The sequence below is a fragment of the Halichoeres trimaculatus genome, unplaced genomic scaffold, assembly GCF_033239565.1.
Source record: "Halichoeres trimaculatus isolate MK-OKI-2021-1 unplaced genomic scaffold, fHalTri1.1 fHalTri1_scaffold_2, whole genome shotgun sequence".
Lineage (NCBI taxonomy): Eukaryota > Metazoa > Chordata > Actinopteri > Labriformes > Labridae > Halichoeres > Halichoeres trimaculatus.
Window position 1 is genome coordinate 40,253,389 of NW_027437180.1, and position 22,784 is coordinate 40,276,172.

The window sequence follows — 22,784 nt, forward strand, 5'->3', positions numbered from 1 at the left end:
GTGGGCTGTTGATGTTGTAGGAGGTGAAGTAGAGCGGTGGCAGGCTTTATTGACAGATGGGATGAAGATTTAGTTCAACTAAATGTTAACACAGGATTTTATTTAGTGTCAGTGTCTTTAATCATCAATACCCTCTGAAAGAAAAATAACTATTCTTTATTTCAATAATATTTTTTAAAGCTACAAGTAGCCACTGCAGAGGAGTCAAAGAGCTGCAGGTTGGAGACCCTTGGTCATGAGTTTTGAACGTAGAGAAGCTTGATTCATGCTGTAAAGCCCCGGATCAGTGACAGAGTTTGGAGATCCAGACAGCCTTGGTGCTCTGCGATGGTTGCCATTTACTTTTTTACCTTCGGCAGAAGTCTCAGGCTCTCTGTGCAAGGTAACGAGGTTTGCAGTGGTGCTCAACAGAGTGTAAAGGTGAGCAGAGCCGCAGTCCTCACCTGCGCAGGAATCAGCTACTCGCCAGTCTGGACTGCGATCTGTGTCGACACTAACCTACAGCAAACATTATTGAGATGTTATCCCCCCTTCCTCCTCCTCCTCCTCCTCCTCCTCCTCCTCCTCCCTCCCTTCCTTCCTCACCCTCCTGGTGTGTCAGGCTCTCTGTGGCGCTATGTGCGAGCGAGCATGACCCTCTCGGGGTATCTGCCGCCTCTCTGTGACCCCAAAGACGGAAACTTGCTAATGGACGGTGGCTACATCAACAACCTGCCAGGCAAGTAGAGGTGGTGCCCTCTGAGCCACTATCCCACCAACTCTTTACCCTCCGTCTCCACCACAGAGGGGGGAGGTGGAGAGAGGGGAGAGGGGGAGGATTTGAGGTGTTTTTTCATGATCTTTAGGGGCTGGGTAAGTATGTAGATGTCGGCTGTATCATCAAGGAGGGGGGACAGGTTGGAATGGAGGAGTGATTGTATTTTTCCCCATCTTAACATGAAGCATATTACTCACATCCTCAGCAAAGACTTATTCAGTCTTAATCAACCACCAGATCCGTCTCCGGTCCGTCTGTTGAAGTCAATATTTAACTCACACTGGCTCCACTCCAGCTCCGTCTCAGTCTCTGATACACAACTCTTTATTTTGCTGGATGATGGAGCAACAAAGCCTCAAATTTATACATGCAGGAAAGAGAATTAGACTTCTGGTGAAGAACGTCTCACTCCGCTTCAATAGGCAGCGCTGAATCCTTTTAGATCATCAAAGCTGCGTATCAAACTAGTTTCTGTTCACCTGAAGGGGAAGCAGCTTTCTGAGGACGATGGCGGAGACTGACCTGCCAAATCCAGCCACAGTCTGATAGAAATCACATTATCTAGGTGTGTCAGTCGAGCTACGCTTTGTCCGATCCTGGTCCGACTTTCAGTAGTCCATTCTCGCACAAACTAAGTTCATAGTCTGATTTCTGCATGTAAATGTACTGAGTAGTACAACAACAAACCAACAAAATAACAAAATAAGTGGAATAGGGCTTCCTTAACATGCCATTTCAGTAATCCAGTAGTCTATCCATTATTGTGGTAAGCAATCCAGCAATCAACCGTTATTTTGGTGATTAACTGAGTAATCAGGCAGCTATCCTGCTGATAAACTATGTATGCTATCGCTTCTTCTGGTGATTGATTGAGTAACCTGTGGATTCTGGTGATTAATGAAGTAAGTTATCGATTATTCTGGTGATAGATTGAGTAACCTATCGATTCTGGTGAATAATCCAGTAACCTTTCAATCATTCTGGCAATTAATCAAGTAAGCTATCAATTATTCTAGTGATTGATCGATTCTGGTGATAAATCAAGTAACCTATTGATTATTCTGGTGAATAATCGAGGAACCTATCGATTTTGGTAATTAATCAGGTAACCTATTGATTATTCTGGTGAATAATCGAGGAACCTATCGATTTTGGTAATTAATCAGGTAACCTATTGACTACTTAAGTAACCCATCAATTATTCTGGCAGCTAAGTAAGATATTGATTATTCTGGTCATTAATCGATAATCGATATCATGTGAAAAAGCGAGTAATCTATCAATTATTCCGGCAGTTCCATCATTTATGCAAATAATGGAAGTCAAGAAACTCTTTGATAGCTCAGGCAGTTAATAAAGAAACCCTTCAATTATTCTGATGATTAATCAAGTAATTCATAGATTTTTCTGCTGGCGAGTAATCCAGTTATGTATAGATTATCTTAGCGATTAATCGAGTAGTTATCGATTACTCTGAAGAGTTATAGAGAAATCTTTTGACAATTCAGGCGATAAATCTATTGTTTATTCTGCTGGCGATTAATCAAGAGATATATTTATGATCTTGTAGACAAATCGAGTAATCTATTGATTAATCTAGTGAATAACTGAGGAATCTGTTAGCTATTTAGACGATTAACTGAGTAATCCATCGATTACTGTGGTGATAAATTGTGGAATCTAATTAGAGTTGTTGCACACTCAGCATTTATTTTCATTAATTCATTGCCGTCATATTTTTAATGAAGCAAATGTTCCTGCTGTAGTAATATGAAGGCTAATCATTTATTTTCAGGCTTTAAACACTTTAAAAAACTTTCGGTTCATTAGTCTGGCTGATACATCTTCACCTGGTTAATATCTTTATCTTAAGTCATCAAAGGAGGTAAATATTAAAAATCAAATGATTAAGGATAGAGACGTAAAGGACACAGATCTGGTGTGAATTAGGCCTAATAAAGATTTTACAAAATGCCTTTCCCTACCCTGTGAAAGACCTGTATCAGACTGAGGCAGTGTGTGTTCATAGATGGGGAAAATGTGAGCACCTAAACCTTTACTAAGACTTTCCTGAAGAGCAGAAACAAAGACAGTTTCTCACTCTGAGGAGGGAAACCTGGTGTTTGCTTCAGCAGCCTGGTGTCAAAAGGTTTACAAGTTGAAAAATAAAATAGTTTTAAACTTGAAGCAGAAAATGTTGATTTTTGATTCTTAAATTGGACTTTTGTACCAGGACACCAGGCTGCTGTGGGAGAGATGTTTCTCCTGTTGAAATGAGCGCTTAAATGTTGGGCTGGGCGACGGTTCAGGAAACATTTTTGTTACCTCTCAGCAGATTTATCACCCCAGGCTCCAGTTCATGGGAAATTCGAGGCCTGCTCTACTAAGAGAGTTGCGTCAGGAGTCTGGTTATTAAGTTACAGAGTCAGACGAGATAAAGTGGGGTTAATCAACGCAGAGTTACTGTGAATGTGTCCACACGAAAAATTCCAGGGAGTTTCAGACATTCTGCACAGCAGATGTGTTAATTGTGATTAATTAATTAATCAGATTAATCAAAATGATGGGTTTAATCTGATTAATAAATTAATTTTGACAGCACTAAAAATTAGACGAAACACTCAATAAGATTTCAGTTTCTTTCAGTACACGCTCACTCTCCACCCAGAAACATCCTGAAACAACCCAAACTGTGATTGTGTGATGTTACCACAAGAGCCAGTTGGTAAATTACTTTTAAAAAATAAAAACTAGGGCTGTCATTTTAATGCGTTGATTAGATCAATTAATTACACCGCAAATTAATGCGTTATAAAGATATCGCAGATTAATCTGGATCCAAAACCCGTGGGGCGTTCAAAGACACACTTATTTTCAAATGTCTGGCATTTACAAATATCCTTTTTGAAAATCTGCAGAAAATCAACCGTTTGCTCTAGCTCAATTCTGTAAAAAACAGATAATTCTACACTCTTTACTGCTTTAAACAAGCCCTGAATGATCGATATTTGTCCAGTATTTAAATCTAAAGAATTCTTTGAAAATTTGCTTCCATCTTCCTGGTGTCATGTTTCAGCTTGGGGCTGCTCTGCACCAATCAGCAACAGTTTGTGTGTTCAGAGCATGTTAAACTGAGAATACTTCACTTTTCTTTGATCCAAGACTTGAATTAAGTGTTTTGTACATAGTTCCTCACAGTTTTTAGCCTTTAGCCCTGGTTCTCCTGACCTCATAGAAGTATAGAAGTTCATATTGCAGTGAAAATCACATCCAGTAAAAATGTGACAGAAGCAAAAACCGTCCTAAAAATCAAATCAGCTTATCTTAGGTGCAGGACTGTGTAGATTTTGTAAAGATAGAACCATAAAACTTTTTTCATTTGTTCCTTATGCCTCAGGGTACCTAAAAATGTGTTGTATACATTCCCACCTTATTTTTAAATGTATTTTAATGTAATTTTAATGTCCTGAAATTCAAATTCTTTATTTTGGGATCTTAAGCAGATATGAGATTAAAATGTGATTAATTAGATTAATTAATTACAAATCCTGTAATTAATTAGATTAATTTTTTTAATCACCTGACAGCACTAATAAAAACATAAATTAATGTTATCATTTATTTCTAGATTTGGGACTATAACCGCTCATATTAGTTTGTGTTAATATTTTTGTAAAAAATTTAAAGATTACTTTGAGACATTTTAAGGTCAATGCCTTTTAAGACTTTTTAGAGATCCACAGGAACCCTGAGGACATTAAACCATCACAGAAAGATCTCATACCAGGTTCAGGACTCATTGGAGAGCACCACAGTCTGCCCATAGCCCCGCCCCTTCTGTCCACTCACAGTGAAGGGGGTTTGTGGAGCGGGGAGCCTTAAAGAGACAGACACTAAATGAAAGTATTTCAGACAGAAGCTGAAATAAGGGTTTTCTAAAACAACAAAGAGAGAAAAAAATGATTTTTTTTAAAGCTGTAAATCACATCAAGCTACTGGACAGAATGAATTAAGACTAAAATATTAACACAATTAACACCCCCTCTTTAAGGATTTAAACCCAGAGTCTTCTATTTATTGGTGTTAGTTGTGTCTTATTTTAAGTTAAAATTTTCCTATTACTCTTGATATGAGCCACATTCACCTGGTCAGCCCAGAAAAAGGTGTCTTGTTTTAAGATATTTAAAGATTTAAATGGGGTCTGAATTAATTGGAACAAGTTAAAAAAAAAAACGGCCAATGGGAAAAAAAAAATTGTCTTAATACAAGTAACTTTTCTCTTTATCTGTTGGCAGAGCTTAAGCTGTCTTACTTGTTACAAGTAATTCAAACCTTATTTTCGTCTTTAAATAACTTAAAATAAGACATTTTTCTTGACTGGTCAGGTGAATGTGGCTCATATTGAGTCTTAACAGACATTTTCTACTGAAAATAAGACAAAAACACTTGATAAGATTTGAGTTTTTTGCAGTACATGCTCACTTTCCACCCAGAAACATCCTGAAACACCTAAAACACCAACATCCAGGCAGAGCAGGGGGCTGAGGCCGACACAGACACTGACACACATGACACAGAAGTGACGTACCTTTCAGGAGAATCCTGCAGACCCTTCCTTTAAAGAGACAGCAGCTCAGACGAAGCGCTCAGACAGAAGCTCAATTAAGGGTTTTCTAAAACAGCCAGGTGGGAAAATAGAAGAATATCTTCATTTAACAGTGTTAAAATGATTTTTGCTGTCTCGCCCAGCCACACATTTTGTGTTCATTACCCTGAAGCTGTTTTTGAAGTCAAGATGTTTGTTAAAGCCAGGGGAGGGGAATTAAAGAGCCTCTCCAAAGACGTTTTTCATCTGCTGACTGCTAAGAAATAAAGCTGCAGACAAAAAGTTCACGTCACTGCTCTTATCCTGGATGTTGGACTTGAACAGTTTGAAGCTTTTATTCTGGTCTGCAGATGAAAACTCCCCTGTGTCTGTTTTGGTGTTTTTATGAAAAACTTGACCAGGTTTCACAAAGCTCTGGACTGAAGTTAAAAACTTTTGTCTTATTATCTTATAAACCTAAAACATTTCAGAGGTTTGTGAGAAATGGTTCCTTCTGAGCCCAAACGTTGATCCAGGAAGAGGGAGTCTGCTGAAGTCTACATCCGCCCCTCATGCCTGGAGAGTTTCTCCTCCATCGGCTGAATTTAAAGTCGTTCTTGGCTCCTTGGATCAGCGCTTTGGGCTTGTTGGACGTCGTCCTGGTTCTGTTTTTAAATAGACTCACACCACGAAAATGCTCACTTAATTTAACACGAGGTTACCACTCTTCAGAGTTTATCCAAAAACTAAAAGAGTGGTTTTGTTGTGTGAGTCTGTTTGGACGGTTATGGTCTAAGTTGTTTGATTGAAACAAGCATTAACTGGCGTTTTGTTGTCTTACCATCTCCGCTGCTGGATTTCCTCGTGCCATGTTTGTCCTTGTTTGTGTGTGTTTGTGCGCCGGCGTACACGTTACACGTCCGACAGCCGACATCGCGAGAAACATGGGCGCTAGAACAGTCATCGCCATCGACGTGGGCAGCAAAGACGAGACGGACCTCTGTAACTACGGGGACTCCCTGTCCGGCTGGTGGCTGCTGTGGAAGAGGATCAACCCCTGGGCTGAGAAAGTCAAGGTGAGCTGTGGAGACACCGGGGACCGTTTGTGACTCAGAGTTTTTGGAAAACTTCCCGTCTCTCCTGGTCTGCAGGTTCCAGACATGGCGGAGATCCAGTCTCGGTTGGCCTACGTCTCGTGTGTTCGTCAGCTGGAGGTCGTGAAGAAGAGCGCGTACTGCGAGTACATCAGACCACCAATCGACCGATTCAAGACCATGGACTTCGGGAAGTTTGATGAGATCTATGTGAGTGTCCAACCATCTTAAACAAATTTGGTTTTGTCACTTAAACGCAGGGGTGAGAGATATAACCTCAAAATTAAATCACAATATTTTAAGGGAATTTGCGATGATGATATTTATGATGATATGGGGGAAAGTTCAAGTTAAAAGTGGGTTTAAGCAGACCAATAAAAAACAGATAAAACCGAAGCGTTGAGTCCAACACTTAAAATGTCCAAGTTAGAAGTCAATTAAATGAGCAGCGAAACAAACAAAAAAAGAAAAAACAATTTGTTAAAAATAAATTTGCATCTCCTCTTGAAATGAAGTTTTTAATTTTGGGGGATTTTTGCAATTTTTTTTTTTTTTTTTTTTTTGGAATTTATTGTAATTTCATTTTTTGACATTTTTTCAGGTTTAGAAAGGAATTCCTCAATTTTTGGAAAATTTGCCAATTTTTTTTTTTATTTTCTTTTTTAACATTTTTACACATTTAGAAAAATAATTTTATGATTTTTTTAAATATTTGCAAATTTTTGCAAATTTCAGTATTTTTTTTTATACATTTATTTTTTATTTTCTTCTTTAAAAATGATTTTTTAAAATTTCATTATTTAAAAAATTTTTGAATATTGTGCAAAATTTTGACATTGCATTATTATTATTACTTTTTTTGCAAAATTATGAAATTTCAGCAAATTTGGAAGCATTAAAATCTTAAAAAAAAATTTGCACATTTTTTGTTTAAGTTTGCAAATTTTTTGATATTTATAAACCTTTGGAAAATTTGCCAATTTTTTTTTTTTAATTTTCAAATTTATAAGATAAATGACATTTCATTTTTTCCCTTTTTTTTAAACTTGCAAATTTATTTAAAATTGAACACAATTTTTTAATCACAAAAATGCTTTTGATTTGATTTTAATTGACTAGATTTTCACTTTGTTTAGAATTTTAGACAATTTTTTAGTTTTTTGTGAAGATAAAGTTAAATTTGTGGCTCCTGAATGACTTTTATCCAGGTGAGCTGAGGCTAAATTGCTCCTTTAGAAGCAAAGGTTGCTGACCCCTGTCATAGACGGTATGATATGGCACACCCCTACTTTTTATTTTATCTACAAATCTTCTCCTCTCATGAATTTATTTGACTAGTCATGCTATACAATTTTGTAATGTCTTAAAATTAAGATTCTTTATTTGGGACCTTAAGCAGATATGAGATAAATGTGATTAATTAGATGAATTAATTACAAATCCTATATTAATTAGATTAATTTAGTTAACAAGCAGCTGAACAGGTGAAACTGCTGAAGTGGCCGAGGAGTAAATGAGCAGATTTCTTTTCTAGAAGTCAGAATTTTACCTTAACCTGCCTTTAACCTATTTCGATTTACACAGCTGTGAGAAAATGTGTCTGAGTTCTTCCTAAAAGTTGTTTTCGGCTCGTCAGGATGTGGGCTTCCAGCACGGCAAGCTGCTTTTCACCGGCTGGGCTCGAGGGGACATCATCGAGAACATGCTGAAGGATCACCGCTCAGCCGACTACAACGACGGAAAGAGAACGGATGTGAGAGACAAGTTCAACCCTCACACACGTTCACCCACGCCGTTTCTGTCCGTTATCACAGCTCTGTCAGCAGCTGATCACTGTGGTATCTCCTCTTTTAGCTGTGTGCGTGTCCCGGAGCCGACTTCACTGACCTAGCAGAGATCGTTTCCAGGATAGAGCCGGTCCAGAGCTACAGCGCTGCAGAAGGTGAGTGAGTGACACGTCATGTTAAAGCTCCTCGTTACAGCCCTCACTTCTGCTGCGCCCCTTTAAGGTGGTGTCAGATTTAATCCATGTCGTAAATAACCGGTCGTAGCTCTTACCTGCTGTGTTCTGCTGAAACGCCGTCGCACACGTCGCTGATGCTTTATGGGGGCTATCTAAACCCGGAGGCTCAGACCGAGTGTAAATCCTCTGAGTAATATCTGCTCTAAATCTTTCTGTGCAGCCGAGGAGTCGGACTGTCTGACGGAGTACGAGGAGGACGGGATGGACACGGTGAGAGAGGAGGAGGGAGAGGAAGAGGAGGAGGAGGCAGAGGATCCTGAGGACCACTCCCCTGGAGAGTGGGGCCAGAACGGAGTCTTCCAGGCTGTAAGCAGACCAGGACCTGGTTCTGTCCCCACTTAAACCCCTGACTTCTTTTTACTGACATAAAAACTTTACAAAGAGCTCTTTGTGTCGAGGTTTCTCAGCAGGGGACATGAGTCGATGAGTTAGGATGAGGTATTGGATCTGTTTCCAGAGGGGAGAGGCTGGATTAGAGCTTCATTATTTTTAACAAAGTTTGTCCCGTTGACATGAATTTCTGCATTTCTGCTTAAAACTGCTTCAACTTGAAGATACCAAAGATTCACTTACCTTCACAAACCTTTCCTCAACTTGACTTATGTTTATCTTTTAGTTTTTGTCTGCAGCTTTTGAGATTTTACTGTTCAAGCAACATGAAGTTTTGGTTTAAAACCAGAAAAAGCAGCTCATCAGAGTGAGGGACCTGCTGATGAGATCGTTGAAATCTTCCAGACAAACTGCCAAAAAATCCACAAACTTCCCTCCACAAACATAAATAAGGCATCAAAACTTCCCCTGGCTTCTCCTGCTTCAACTAAAAAAGATATCAAAGCCAGGGGTCTGCAACTTTTTCTTTATAAGAGCAATTTAGCTTCAGCTCACCTGGATTAAAGTCATTCAGGAGCCACAGAGTCTACTTTATCTTCAGAATAAAAAACAACAAAAAAAGGAAGAAAATTATGTACATGGTGAAAATTTTATAAATTTTATCTAAACGGGAAGTTTTTTGTGTGTATAGAATTGTACATGTGATGTCTTAGTTTTTTTATTTCATATATATTGAGATGTCTTCTTAAGAATTAAAAAAATTATAATGTCATCAATTTTATAAATTTGCTAAATTTATGTAAATTCAATAAGTTGTGAAATTTTCCAAAAAATTTGAAGTTTTAAAATTTGCAAAATTTTCCAAAATAAAAATAAAATTGCAAAAAATTGCAAAATCCAAAAGACATGAAATTTCTTAAATTTGACAAAATTTTGTAAATTTGCAAAAAAATAATTTTATTTCAACATTTTGCTTCACATTCAAAAAAATTGACACATTAAAAAATTTGCAAACTGCAAAAAAGTAATTTCCAAAATGCACAGAATTTAAAAAAAAAATCAAAAACAAATAAAAGATTGCATCAACGCCAAAAAGTCAAAAATTAGCAAAATTTTCCAAAATAAAAATGAAATTACTGAAATTTCCAAAAATCAAAAACACACAATTTCTTAAATTTGACAATTTTTTTATATTTGCAAAAATTAAATTATTTTATTCTAAATTGTTCCTCCATTTAAAAAATGTAAAAATTAAAAAAATAAATAAATAAAAAGGATTTTTCAAAAATATGCGGTTAAAAAAAATAAATTTGCAAAAAAAAATTAAAAACTTGCATTAATTTACAAAAAATGTTAAAATGTCAAAAATTGAAATTCAAAGAATTTTAAAAAATGATTTTCATTGCAAGAGGTGATACATATTCAGTTCAACAAATTGTTAAATCATGATTTTATTTAGTGTCAGTGTCTGTGTAAGAAAAAATCTTTACTTTAAATATTACTTTTTTGAAGCTACAAGGAAGCTACTAGAAAAAGATTTACCCTTTGGCCAGATTTCAGGCAAATGCCAGACAAAACCTGTCAGACAAACTCAGTGTTCTTCTCCTGTTATTGAATGTAGTTAGCAAGCAGCTATCAGACATGCTGTCGCCACCATCTGGCAGGAACTTTGTATTGCAACCAGGCACCGGTAAAAAGTAAGAAAGTTTTTGCATTAACTCTAATCACAGAACTTTAATGATTCCTAAACCATCAAATTTAGTCTTTATAACATCAAACTCAGAAATCTGGTTTTACTTTAAAAGGGTAGTAAGGGCCTTGAAAGATCTGTGTAGATCCTGTTTTTCCCAAAACTTTCCCAGAAATGAGATTCAGCTTTGAGATCGTTTTTATCAGGGTCAGTGGAGAAAAATCAGTGAACACCTCGGAATTCTTTTCTTTACAGGATGAGGAAAAATCTGTGAGACAACGCCGGAAACTCACAAGTGACACATCTGAAGTCTCCGACTGCTGACAGCGGGCCACGGAGGAGCAGAGGGGCTTCAGACGGGAACAAGGGCCAAAAACCGGGGTCCAGAAACTGACACACCAGGAGACCTGAGCACGTGGCTCAGCTCCTGAAACTTCTGTAACTCTGAAAAAGTCAAAACTCACTGACTTCGTCTGTTCACCTGCCAACCCCACCGCCAGAAAAATGAATATTCCACTCCTCAAACGGAGAGATGAACTTCACGCAGGTCTCTTATCATCGCTTTCACATGAAGCTGAACCTTTGCCAGAGTCCCTTCCTGCCAAGTCCCAACCCTGCCAAACCAAGACTCTGAAATCTCCACAGTCACCTTCCTGATGATCCCAACGTTTTCACTGCGCTCTGTGATCCCTGTTTGTTCTGCGTTTGGTCCATGAACTGATCAAGTGGTGCCTGTGTGTGTGTGTGTGTGTGTGTGTGTGTGTGTGTGTGTGTGTGTGTGTGTGTGTGTGTGTGTGTGTGTGTTAGGATGAGTGTTGAAGACAGAAAACGTTCACGATCTGAAAGTTTAGAATCAGGATCAGAGGATTAGCCGTTCACGTAGAATCCAAAGTAGGTTAAAGAGAGATGGACCAGTTTTTGTTAACACGAGACTTAGAAAGAGTTCATGTCTGATTTGAGTAGTTTAGGAATTAAACAAGAGACTTTGAGAGGTTTTGTTTGTATCTCATTTATCTAAAACTCACCCAGAGCAGAAGAGTGTGAGCTTGGAGGCAGACAGGATCAAGGATGAAGGTGTGTTTTCAGCGAGTGTGTACGCGTGTGAAAGGTTTTTGTTTCAGCTTTTTTTTTTTGGTTTGAGATCAAGACGATGCCTTCACAACCAGTGTTTGATTCCCTCGCAGAGAGACGGGAACATGACGGAGGGAGCCGCCGTTTCACCGTCACAACACTACAAGAAAACAGCGTGAGCTCGTGCTGAGGTCACACAAACTGTACTCAAAGTTTCTACGCATCCTGGAAGAATCCATCCAACAGGAAGTCAGGAAAAGTTTAAAATTCATGGATAAATTCTTGTTGCGTTCACACCAAAGAAAACTGCTTCTTCTCTCTTTATCTTTAGCAACAGCAGCACAGCGGAAAATTAACAGCCCACAGGAGGTAGCAGCCTCCTTCATTTGCGCTTTGGTGCTGGTGCTAACCCACCAATAGTCAGTTATCGAAGGCAAGAACAGGAAGAAACTGGAAATGGAGCCAGAAACTCAGGAGGAGTCACAGCAGCAATCAAGAAAACAAAAGTAAGAAAGTGTATAGAAAGTGTAAAAAGCTCCATAAGAAAACAGATGCTGACAGCTTGTCCATCATTGTCCAGTCAGCCAGCCTCCACCTCCACAGGGTCCAGGACTGAGCTTCTTTAGCAGTCTGTTAGCTCTGTTAGCCATGTCTGTGAATAGCATGATGCTACTCTGCCCTCTGGTATTCCCTCTGTTAGCACAGCTAGCTCGTCCATCTTATTGGAGATAGATCTTGCGTTCCCAATAACGATGGATGGAAGGACAAGGCAATCACCTCTTCACCTCCTTCTCCTCACCTTGTGGGGAAACATCTGGCCTAGCACCTGTTAGCATTGATATGCTACAGGCTGCTAACAGCTAATTTCACATGTAAACAATGCAGCCATGGTTACATGTAGGATCTCCAGACAAACACAGGAGCAAAAATAGTAAAAATATCACTGAAGACAAAACCAGTTTAGTGTCCACGACCAACAAATGAGCCAGACAAAGTAATGATCCACTCCAAATGCAAAAATGACGAAAAAGAGACGAAAGAATAACAAGAAACAGACAAAGAAGACAGAGCCACAACCGGGGGCAGCGCTTAGCAACAAAAAAATATGAGCATATTCTGGATTTTAGTGGTAGTACAAGGTGCTTACCAACTATTTAGTTCCAGGAACTTCGTAAGTCCTGGTTCCTGTGGCTTATTGTTGTCAGTGTGCAGCCCGTGTTGATTTCAATCATGCAGATGGATTTGTTGAATCAACACTTGAAATGGATCTAGTGTTTGTGGCAAAACCGTTTCAAACGCAGAGATCGACCGGTGTTTTGGTTCAAAGAGCGACCGTGTTGATTGTCGACCTTTAGCAGGATGAATCTTTCTCAGACACTCCAGACTAAGGCCCCGTTTACACGGAGACTCCCACAACGATTCTTCCTTTGCGTTTTCAAAAGCCACCCGCGTTTACATGAGGACGGCGTGAAAACGATCCGCGTTCATACGACTCCAGGAGGACAAGTCACTTCTCCTGTTCTTTCTTTTTCTGCCGTTTTGTTGTGTGAGACGGTCTGCAATCCAACCATAACGCGTATTACCGCCACCTACTGGCTCAACTGGAAATGTGGCTGAGCGTGGAGCCTTCACCTGAAACTGCGTGTGCGCATGCGGTGACGTCAGCGTTTCACCCTGAGACGCTCCGCTCTGTGTTTACACGAAGCTGGATGGAGGAGCGGATTCAGATCTTTCCACTCTGGGGAGCGTTTTCAAAAGTTTGCGTTTTCACTGAAAACGCAACGTGGTCTCGTCTAAACGGAAGGCCAAAACGCAACGAAATGTTTGCGGAATCGACCGTTTTCGGCGTCGTGTAAACGGGGCCTAAGTGGCTGCGAGGGGGGATACAAAAAAAAAAAAACAATGTGGGTACTCCACAAATCAGGAAAAATTTGCTGTGGACCTCTGCCCTAAGCAGGGATGTTTCTCAGGGTGGATCAGCTACCCCAGAACTAACTTTTAGACCCTAGTTCCTGCCCCTCAAAAACTTCCTAGTTCCTGCTGAAAGTTCCTCCACAAAACCTTCACGCGTTCATATCCACGTGGACCACATAACTGCATTTGGTGTGAGCGCAACATTACAGAAACTCTGAGTACTGGATCACCTGAAACAGGCAGTGTTCCCTCACCTGTGACTTTTAACACTTTAATTAACACGGACCTCTTGTAGAAATTGTAACAAACTAAGTGATGATAATATCCACCATGTTAATACTGATATATGTATATAAGGTGACGTTTGTAAGTTGATGCTTCGCTGCAAATCAAGGGAACCTCCGCCGAAACAAGAAGAGTCTCCTCTCTGCACATCCTGTTTGGTTTTATTTATTTATGTTAACTACTGGCTTTTTCAAAATGCTTTCTTTTTTTAAAAACGAGCGTGGGAGAGAGCATGGGGGGGGGGTTGTCTTATTTAAATCACTCGGCTTTAGCTGTTTTTGCACTGAAATATTTGAACTATTCTCTGCTCAGATGACGTTTGGTTTATTACTTGAAAACCTCCCTGAAACGTGACGGGAACCCTACGAATTAAAACAGTGACGGTCGTTTAATACGCATATGAAAATAAATAGAATATGCATAACTTCACCTGGTGTCTGGGGTTTCTGATTTTCACCTTTGTGAAGCACATCAAGCATGCAGCGAAATCAAAACGATTAAAGAGGGGGTATTCTGCTTCCTTATATTTTTAAGATTTTTAAACCCTGAATCTGTAAACTGATTAAAATCTGATTGTTCTGAAAAAATATATAAACATATAGCGTAAGTGCTGCACAGAGTTCCAGAGAAAGCTCCGCCCCCCACAGGCCTCAGGAGGGCTGGCCAATCAGAGAGAAGGGGGTTTGTGGAGTCAAGTAGCCTAAAAAAAGACAGCAGCTAACACCAGGGTGAGGAAAAGTAGGCTTTTTTTCTACACCCTGCAAAAATTCTTCATATTTTCCCACCCTGGTTTTTTGATTCAGCTCCCATCTAAAACGCTTTGTTTAAGCCGCTGTCTCTTTAAAAGTGGGGTCTGCAGGATTTAAAAAAATAAAAAAAAAGAATCAACTTTTTCTGGGCCTCAATACATGTGTGTCAGTGTCTGTGTCTGGGTGGAGCGCAAGCAGGTACATCAAAAATCTGAAGTCTTATCAAGTGTTTCTGTCTTATTTTCAGACATTATTTTAGTTTTTTAGCAAATTTTCAAGCATTTTTTTTCTATTCCCATTGGCTGATTTTTTTGTCTTAAATGTCTTAAACTAATTTCTAAAATTCTTACAAAATATTAAGAATTTTAATATGATTGGTAATAGTCCCAAATCTAAAAATAAATGATAACATTTAATTTTTTTTTAATAGTTCCAAGTAATTCAGACCTTTATTTTCTTTAACAAGACTCTTATTCTGGACCGACCAGGTGAATGTGGCTCATATCAAGTGTAACAGTTTTAACTTAAAACAAGACAAAATAACATAGATAACTCCTTAGATAATAAAATTTAAACAAAATCATCCTTAAACCAAAATAACACAAATAAATAGAAGACTCTAGGTTTTTACCTTAAAGAGAGGGTACTGTGCTGTTATTTTTGTCTCACTTCTTTCTGTCCAGTATCTTGATGTGATTTACAGCTTTAAAAAAAATCCAGTTTTTCTCTCTTTGTTGTTTTAGAAAACCCTTATTTCAGCTTCTGTCTGAAATACTTTCATTTAGATTCTGTCTCTTTAAGGCTCCTTGCTCCACAAACCCCCTTCACTGTGATTGGACAGACGGGGCGGGGCTATAGGCAGACTTTGGTGTTCTCCAATGAGTCCTGAACCTGGTACGAGATCTTTCTGTGATGGTCTAATGCAGGGGTGGGCAAACTTTTTGATTCGTGGGCCACAGTTGGTTCTAACATTTGTCAAAGAGGCCGGACCAGGAGCAGATGGATGGAGAGCTTTAGTAACTATCAGGGTATCATTCGTTCATTCCAAATCCGTTTTAGAATCCAAAATCGGAAAAAGGATAACGACGAAAACTAATAACTATTTTTCGCTGTTTTGATTTTGTTTTGAAATTAAAATTAGAATATGAGAGAATGGAATTATAATAGGATTTTAATCTGTGTATGGTTCGTGCTTTCGTTATTCTGTTTCAAAACAAAATTTTATTTTATTTATTTATTTTTTTTTAAAAAAGGACTTGTCGTTTTGTTTTTCTCTTTTAAAACCAAAACAGAAAAACATAATTACAGAAAAAAAGAAAAACACGTTTTTTCTGTCCTGGTTTTAAAAAAGAAAAAACAAAAAATAATAAAAGATTGTATCCAAATTGTTTGTGTGAAATTTTGATATTAAATGTGAACGTCTCTATATAAAAATTAGACAAATAACTCACCTTCAAGGTTTATACAGACATGTTCCTGAGCTTTTTTTATTTTTTAGAAGTAACAGATCGCTGACGATCCACTCCATCTTATCCGCGGGCATATGCGCACTTCCATGTGTTTCAATGAGTTTTGTTTTGTCCACTTTCCTTTTCTTAGGTCCGTTCATCTTTACAGAAGGGCTGATGGGTCAGAAAAGAGCAAACGTGGAGTAATTATCAAAAAAAACAAAAAAAAAAACAAGGTTTATTCATTTAATTTTTTCAAGTTCGGCGGGCCGGATTAAAATGTTTAACGGGCCGCTTGTGGCCCCCGGGCCGTAGTTTGCCCATGCCCGGTCTAATGGTTCCTGTGGATCCCTAAAAGTCTTTAAAGGCATTGAATTTATGAATCCAAATGCATGGCCTTAGATGGCCTTAAAATGTCTCAAAGTTTTAGAATAGAATAGAATAGAATAGAATAGAAAATACTTTATTTATCCCCGAGGGGAAATTCAGGAGTCACCGCAGCATTTAAGAAAACAAAAGTAAGAAAGAGTATAGAAAGTGCAAGAATGTCCATAAGAAATTAGATGACGACATCCCGTCCACCACTCGTCCACCACTCTCCAGCCCAGCCAGTCTCCACCTCCACAGGGTCCAGGACTGAGCCTCCCCAGCAGTCTGTTCAGTCTCTGTCTCCTGGATCCTGTCTGCTCACAGCAGGCGAAGCTCCTCCAATGTGGCGCCGGCGTCCGATGTCAGCTCCGTCAGCCACGTCCGTGAACAGCATGATGCCGCTGGATTAGCGCAGCTAGCTCATCCATCCCCCGGAGCGAGATCCCACGTTCCCAACAACGATGGATGGAAGGACAGGTCCACGTCGTCACCTCCCAGCTCACATCCGAGAACCAGCACGTCGTCCTCACCTCCTCCTCCTCACCTCGAGGGAAATCATCAAGCCCTACACTAGTTAGCATTGACATGCTACAGGCTGCTAACAGCTAATTTCGCATGTAAACAATGCAGCCATGGTTACACATAGGATCTCCAGACAAACACAGGAGAAAAATAGTAAAAAATATCACTGAAGCCACAAAAAGTTTGGTGTCCGTGACCGACAACGAACCATACAAAGTGATGATCCACTCCAAATACAAAGATGAGGAAAAAGAGACGAAAAAACCACAAGAAACGGACAAAGACTAGAGAGCTGCTGCAACAGGCAGCTACCCGGGTAGCGCCTAGCAACCGTTTGTGTCTCATTATTAAGTAAAATTTGTCTTGTTTTTTCTTTATTTGAGCAAAAAAAAAGAGGTCTGAACTACTTGTAATAAAAATCTGCCAATGGAACAAGAAAAATTGGCTTATAACTAGAAAAAAAAAAAAGAATAATAAATAGATAAAAAAAAATATCTTATCTTCTCCGAGCAGCAGTGATACAACACCACCTTAAAACATTTTCCACAGCCGACATTTTGCCCTGATTCTTTCTGTCCTCTGTGTGCGATGGTGTGACCTGCACGTGGAAAAACAAACTTTCTCCAAAGCTCTGACCTTTTTTTAGCTCTATGAGAGGACGCACACCTGACCACAGCCAGGTAAACACAGGCTGGGAGAGATAGGTGGGTTTACTCTCTCTGGGAATATTCACAACTGTAGTCCAGACTCAGATTATAAAGTCACCATGAGGAGACTCTTAAAGGGACAGTCCGTCTGAGAATAAGAAATATGAAGATTAAAGAAATGCCCTCTGAGCAAAGAGAGGATGAGTTTCAGTCAGGTGTTGTGATCTTTGTGCTTCAGCGTACAGCAGCGTTTATCTCCATGAAGCATCAGCTGATAGAAGCTGAGGACGTCACGGCACGTTGGGGGCGGGTTGGGTCACCTGCAGCTGTCGGCAGGTATAAATGAAGGTGCGTGTTTCACCCTGAGCGCTCTCAGCTCTTCTCCAGTCAACATGAACGTCCTCGAGGTGCTGTCCTGCTTCGCCCTGCTGCTGGCTGCTGCTGCCAGCCAGGCGCCCAAACCCTGCGGTGAGTTTAGCTCTGAGGAGTTTAAAGTTGGTCACATGGTGAAGCTGGATTTTGTGATACGGCACAAAGACTGAGAGATCCTTTTGAGGACGCTCACACCTTCTGCCAAAGCTTAGCAATGAGACACAGGATCTGTGTTTACTCTGCTGAAAAGGATTTCTTGATTAAATTTTGTAGTAATGATGGAAACTACAACTCCGCTGTATTGTCAAAAGGCAAGTTAGTCAGAAAACTAGTTTGGATTCAGTTTATATTCATGCCTGGTAGCTATTTCCTGACTAACAGACCTTCTGATTTACCGACTAACAGATGGACTAATTTCCTGATTAACAAACCTCGTGACCAAAGGACCTTCTGATTTTCTGACCTACAGGCCTTTTCATTCTCTGATTTACAGGTCAACTGATTTCCTGACCATTGGGCTCTCTAGATTACTGGCCATCTGACAAATCAGCCTTCAAACTAACAGGCCTCCTAATTTTCTGACTGATAGACCTTCTGATTTTCTAACAAATGGGCCTTGTGACATACTGACTAACAGGCTTTCTGATTTCATGAACGACAAGCCTTCTGATTTTCAAACTAACAGGTCTTCTGACCATTGGGCTTTCTAAATGACAGGCCATCTGACTAATCAGCCTTTAAACCAACAGGCCGTCTCACTTTATGACTAACAGGCCTTCTGATTTTCTGACCAATGGCCTTCTGACTTTCAGACTAACGGGTCCTCTTACCATTGGGCCTTTTGACTAATGGGCCTTCAAACTAAAGCTGCGTTTCCACCAAGCAGTCCAGGGCCCTGTTCTACGAAGCAGGATTCCTGCCTAGCGAGGTAGCTTTGAGGATAGGTTTCGGATTCCCTGTTCTACGACACGGGATCACTCCTCAGCGAGGCGAGTCTCCATGGCAACGTACGCTAAATGGCTAACCTGCTCCGGGGCAGGTTAGGTTCCAGATTGAACTCACGGACTATTAAAACCCCGCCCACTGACCAATGAGCGTATCCGTTCTCAGAGGATCCCGTGGACATCGGAGCCCGACCCACTCTCTTTTTCTGATGACCACCTTTATGAAAGTTAGCGGTTTTCCAGGGAGGGGTTGGTAGTTCATAACACTTTCTAACGGTAGTTAAAGGGAATGAAGAACACTCATTGCCGTAATAAGATCTTCAATGCCAACACTTCTGTTCCATGACAATATTTTATCGCCCGTATTAAAATTGTGACAGGAATTCATGTAGGGCTCGTGTGGGCTACATGTCTCACAAAAAATGTAAACACGATAGGAATGAACAAATGAATAAATTCATCTAAGAAATAAATTAGGTATGGTGCATGTTACAGTAAAAGTGCATGGTGAACAGTGCTATTTCAGGATGATAATGGCACAAAAGATTTTATTTGCACTACACCACTACACTTACGCATTTAGACTGTCAGCAATTTTCTGCCAGCACTCCTTCCGTGCTTTAGCGGCAGCGACAGTGCTGCTTTTAACGTTAATTACATGTTTCAGCTCGTCAAACTTCTTCATGATCACCTCCTGCTCCTCCTGTGTGAAGTATGCGCTCCTTCTCTCTCTGACGCTCCAGACTGCTCCATGTTCGCGATTGGTCAGATGCAGCGGGCTCCGCCTTATATGTGTGCACGCGCTCATTGCCTAGCTGGATCCACTTATGAGGTTGATAACCAGCGTCGTAAAACCGTGTAGCGAGATTTCCAGCTACCACGCTCAGCTCAGCGAGGTAGCTCCAAGGCTATCTCGCTAGGCTGAACTCGCTTCGTAGAACAGGGCCCAGGTCGGTTCAGTACGGTTTGTCACAGTTTGGTTCAGTTAAGTCTGATCCCGTTTGTGTTTCCACAGCAAACTGTGCCCTCTCATGGTGGGCGGCGTGTAAGCTGGATGCCGGAAGCCACAGCTGGTAAACAATAGCGCGACGCCGTAGCAGCTTACCCCGCTATTAAATCCAACAAAGAAGAAAAACACGAAAACAAAACAAAGAGCATGGATGGAAGACATGCAGCATTTCGTCCTCTCTGTGATTTTCATGTAACTCTTTGATACAAAGAACAATCAAGCTTTGATTCAGAGAAGTCTGTGAGCCGCCAGGAGAAATGCAGTCGCTGTGTGTAAGTGACGATTCTTTTGACCAATCAACGGTCTGCAGTGTGTTGCTCCACCTTCAGAGGGTGGATCGGTTCAGTCTGGCACCCATACGAAAGGGTCCTAAAAAAGTGGGACGGCTCGTCTCGGTTTTTAGGGATCTGTCCCAGGATAAGTCAGTGGAAACGCTGCTAAAAGCGCACCGTACCGAGACGAACCGACCTGGACTGCTTGGTGGAAACGCGGCTTAACAAACCCAATTTTCTGACTCACAGGCCTTCTGACCATTGGGCTTTCTGAATTATATACCACCTGACTAATCAGCCTTTAAACTAACAGGCCATCCCATTTTCTGACTGATAGGCCTTCTGATTTTCTAACAAAGGGGTCTTCTTATTTTACGACTAACAAGCCATTTGATTTTCTGACTTACGGGCCTTCTGATTATCAAACCGACAGGTGTTTTGACCATTGGTGTTTCTGACTCATGGGCTTTTTGACTAATAGGCCTTCAAACTAACAGGCCTACTGATTGTCTTAAAAAACTAAAGCCGCGTTTCCACCAAGCAGTCCAGGTCGGTTCGTCTCGGTACGGTGCGCTTTTAGCAGCGTTTCCACAGACTCATCCCGGGACGGATCCCTAAAAACCGAGACGAGCCGTCCCACTTTTTTAGGACCCTTTCGTATGGGTGCCAGACTGAACTGATCCGCTCTCGGGAGGTGGAGCAACACACTGCAGACGGTTGATTGGTCAAAAGAATCGTCACTTACACACAGTGGCTGCATTTCTCCTGGCGGCACACAGACTTCTCTGAAACGAAGCTTGGTTGCACTTTGTAACAGAGAGTTACATGAAAATCACAGAGAGGACGAAATGCTGCATGTCTTCCATCGTTGCTCTTTGTTTACTGTGTCGCGTTTTCTTCTTTGTTGGATTTAATAGCGGGGTAAGCTGCTACGGCGTCGCGCTATTGTTTACCAGCTGCGGCTTCCGGCATCCAGCTTACACGCCGCCCACCACGAGAGGGCACAGTTTGCTGTGGAAACACAAACGGGATGAGACTTTACTGTCCCAAACCGTCCCAAACCGTACTGAACCGACCTGGACTGCTTGGTGGAAACGCAGCTAAACAAGCCTTCCAATTTTCCGACTAATGCATCTTTAGATTTTCTGTCCAAAGGGCCTTTTAATTTTTCTGACTAACAGGTCTTCTGACAACGAGGTGAGCACCTTCATAAATATTTCAGACACTTTAAACAAACGCACACCTTGGCAAGAGTCCCATCTTGATGACAGTGGGTGTTGGTGCTCATGGGAAATGAAGTCCTTCACGCCTGATTCCGACCACAGGCGTCACTGTCGTCATGGTGACACAGATAGTCCTCACAGCGCCTTTCAGTAGCTCCGCCCACCCACCTCTGTGGTCTGTTTGAAAGATCTGGATTTGCTCTCCCACAGTGTCTCCGCCCTTGATGACCGGAGGTTTCACCACGGTGAGTCTCATCGTCTGACCCCTCTTTAACGAGCTCGTCATCCCATTGGTCCTCCTCACTCTGTGCTGCGTCTCCTTCAGATGACTCCTGACGCCATGACGTCCACGGGAACCGTCAGCTACGATGCTTTTGGTCAGAGGATGAGGTTTAGAAGCGTGGGGATCGGTCAGAACCAGACTCTGGACCAGCTCATGTTTTTCTCTAAGGTATGTAGCGATGATGATGATGATGATGATGATGATGATGATGATGATGTTTTATCCACTGATTTGAAAAAAGAAGATTGTAGATGAAGAGATGTGTCTTTTCTTCGTCTCCTCAGGGAATCTACTACGACATCGACTGGAGCCGATTCTCCTGCAGGAAGAAGAAGCTGGACGCGGACTTCGTCCCCATGCAAGTTCCCTCTGATGCTAAACTGATGGGTCAGGTGGTCATGGGCTCCTCCTCCTCCTGGGGGATGGGGGTGCTGACTAACACCTGGTATGGAAACATGGCAGGAAACGGTAAGAGACGACTGATTGACCCTGAATCAGGATGAGTCCTCAGACCTGACAGACATGTGGTGGTTTCTGCTTCTCGTGTCCAGTCACTTACTCAGCCGTGTTCACTGAGATCGGCTGCATCCCCATGTCCATCTCCGCCTACACTCCTGCCACCGGATGGCTCGGTCTGAGGTGAGAATCTGACTTCAGTATCCGATCACTCAACTCCATCCATCCATCGTTTCTGAGATTACGTCCTTTGTTTCAGCACCTTCAACTGGGTTCTGGGAAACACCAACCCCATGGACTTCCACCCTCCTTTCATGTGCGCCAAGGCTCAGCTGGAGGAGACGGAGGCTGCAGACAACATGTTCAGCGCCCTGAAGTCTCTGGCTCAGAGGAGCAGGAAGGTGGAGTGAACACCTGGTGAACGTGATCACTGATGATGATGATGAGAGCTTCGTTTGAAGGAATTCTTCACGTCTAATAAACTCCATGAAGCTTGTTGTCATCTGTAGACCTGGTTCTTGAAATCTTAAGTACCCTCCCCCAAGCTGACTGAGGCACTGTGCCCCTTCAAAATAAAAGCTTTAAACATAAACAACTCCTTAGATAATCAAACTTTAACAAAGTCGCCCTTTAACCAAAATAACACCAACAAATAGAAGACTCTAGGTTTTTATCCTTAAAGAGGGGGTACTGTGCTGTTATTTTAGTCTTTATTCATTCTGTCCAGTAGCTTGATGTGAT

At 41.0% G+C, this 22,784-nt stretch overlaps 2 protein-coding genes across 4 annotated transcripts in view; both read left to right on the top strand.

The window, feature by feature from the left end:
- The window catches only part of pnpla6 (patatin-like phospholipase domain containing 6), a 58,535-nt gene extending 44,357 nt beyond the window's left edge, over positions 1–14,178 (top strand). For 2 of the 3 annotated variants that reach the window (XM_074685493.1, XM_074685500.1), the window contains 7 exons: positions 602–718; positions 6,270–6,418; positions 6,494–6,646; positions 8,073–8,189; positions 8,291–8,378; positions 8,620–8,765; positions 10,735–14,178. In XM_074685493.1, coding sequence (XP_074541594.1) covers positions 602–718; positions 6,270–6,418; positions 6,494–6,646; positions 8,073–8,189; positions 8,291–8,378; positions 8,620–8,765; positions 10,735–10,803 — 839 coding nt within the window. In that variant the 3' untranslated portion in view covers positions 10,804–14,178. The remainder of the gene's footprint in view (positions 1–601; positions 719–6,269; positions 6,419–6,493; positions 6,647–8,072; positions 8,190–8,290; positions 8,379–8,619; positions 8,766–10,734) is intronic. The other variant, XM_074685508.1, reaches the window with a different exon arrangement.
- A 3,698-nt stretch (positions 14,179–17,876) lies between these two features.
- On the top strand, positions 17,877–22,453 carry LOC141800589 (ependymin-2-like). Its single transcript, XM_074683239.1, has 6 exons — positions 17,877–17,952; positions 21,515–21,549; positions 21,630–21,755; positions 21,872–22,055; positions 22,139–22,226; positions 22,303–22,453. The coding sequence occupies exons 1-6, from the start codon at positions 17,877–17,879 to the stop codon at positions 22,451–22,453; spliced, it is 660 nt and encodes a 219-aa protein (XP_074539340.1).
- The last annotated feature ends 331 nt before the right edge of the window (positions 22,454–22,784 follow it).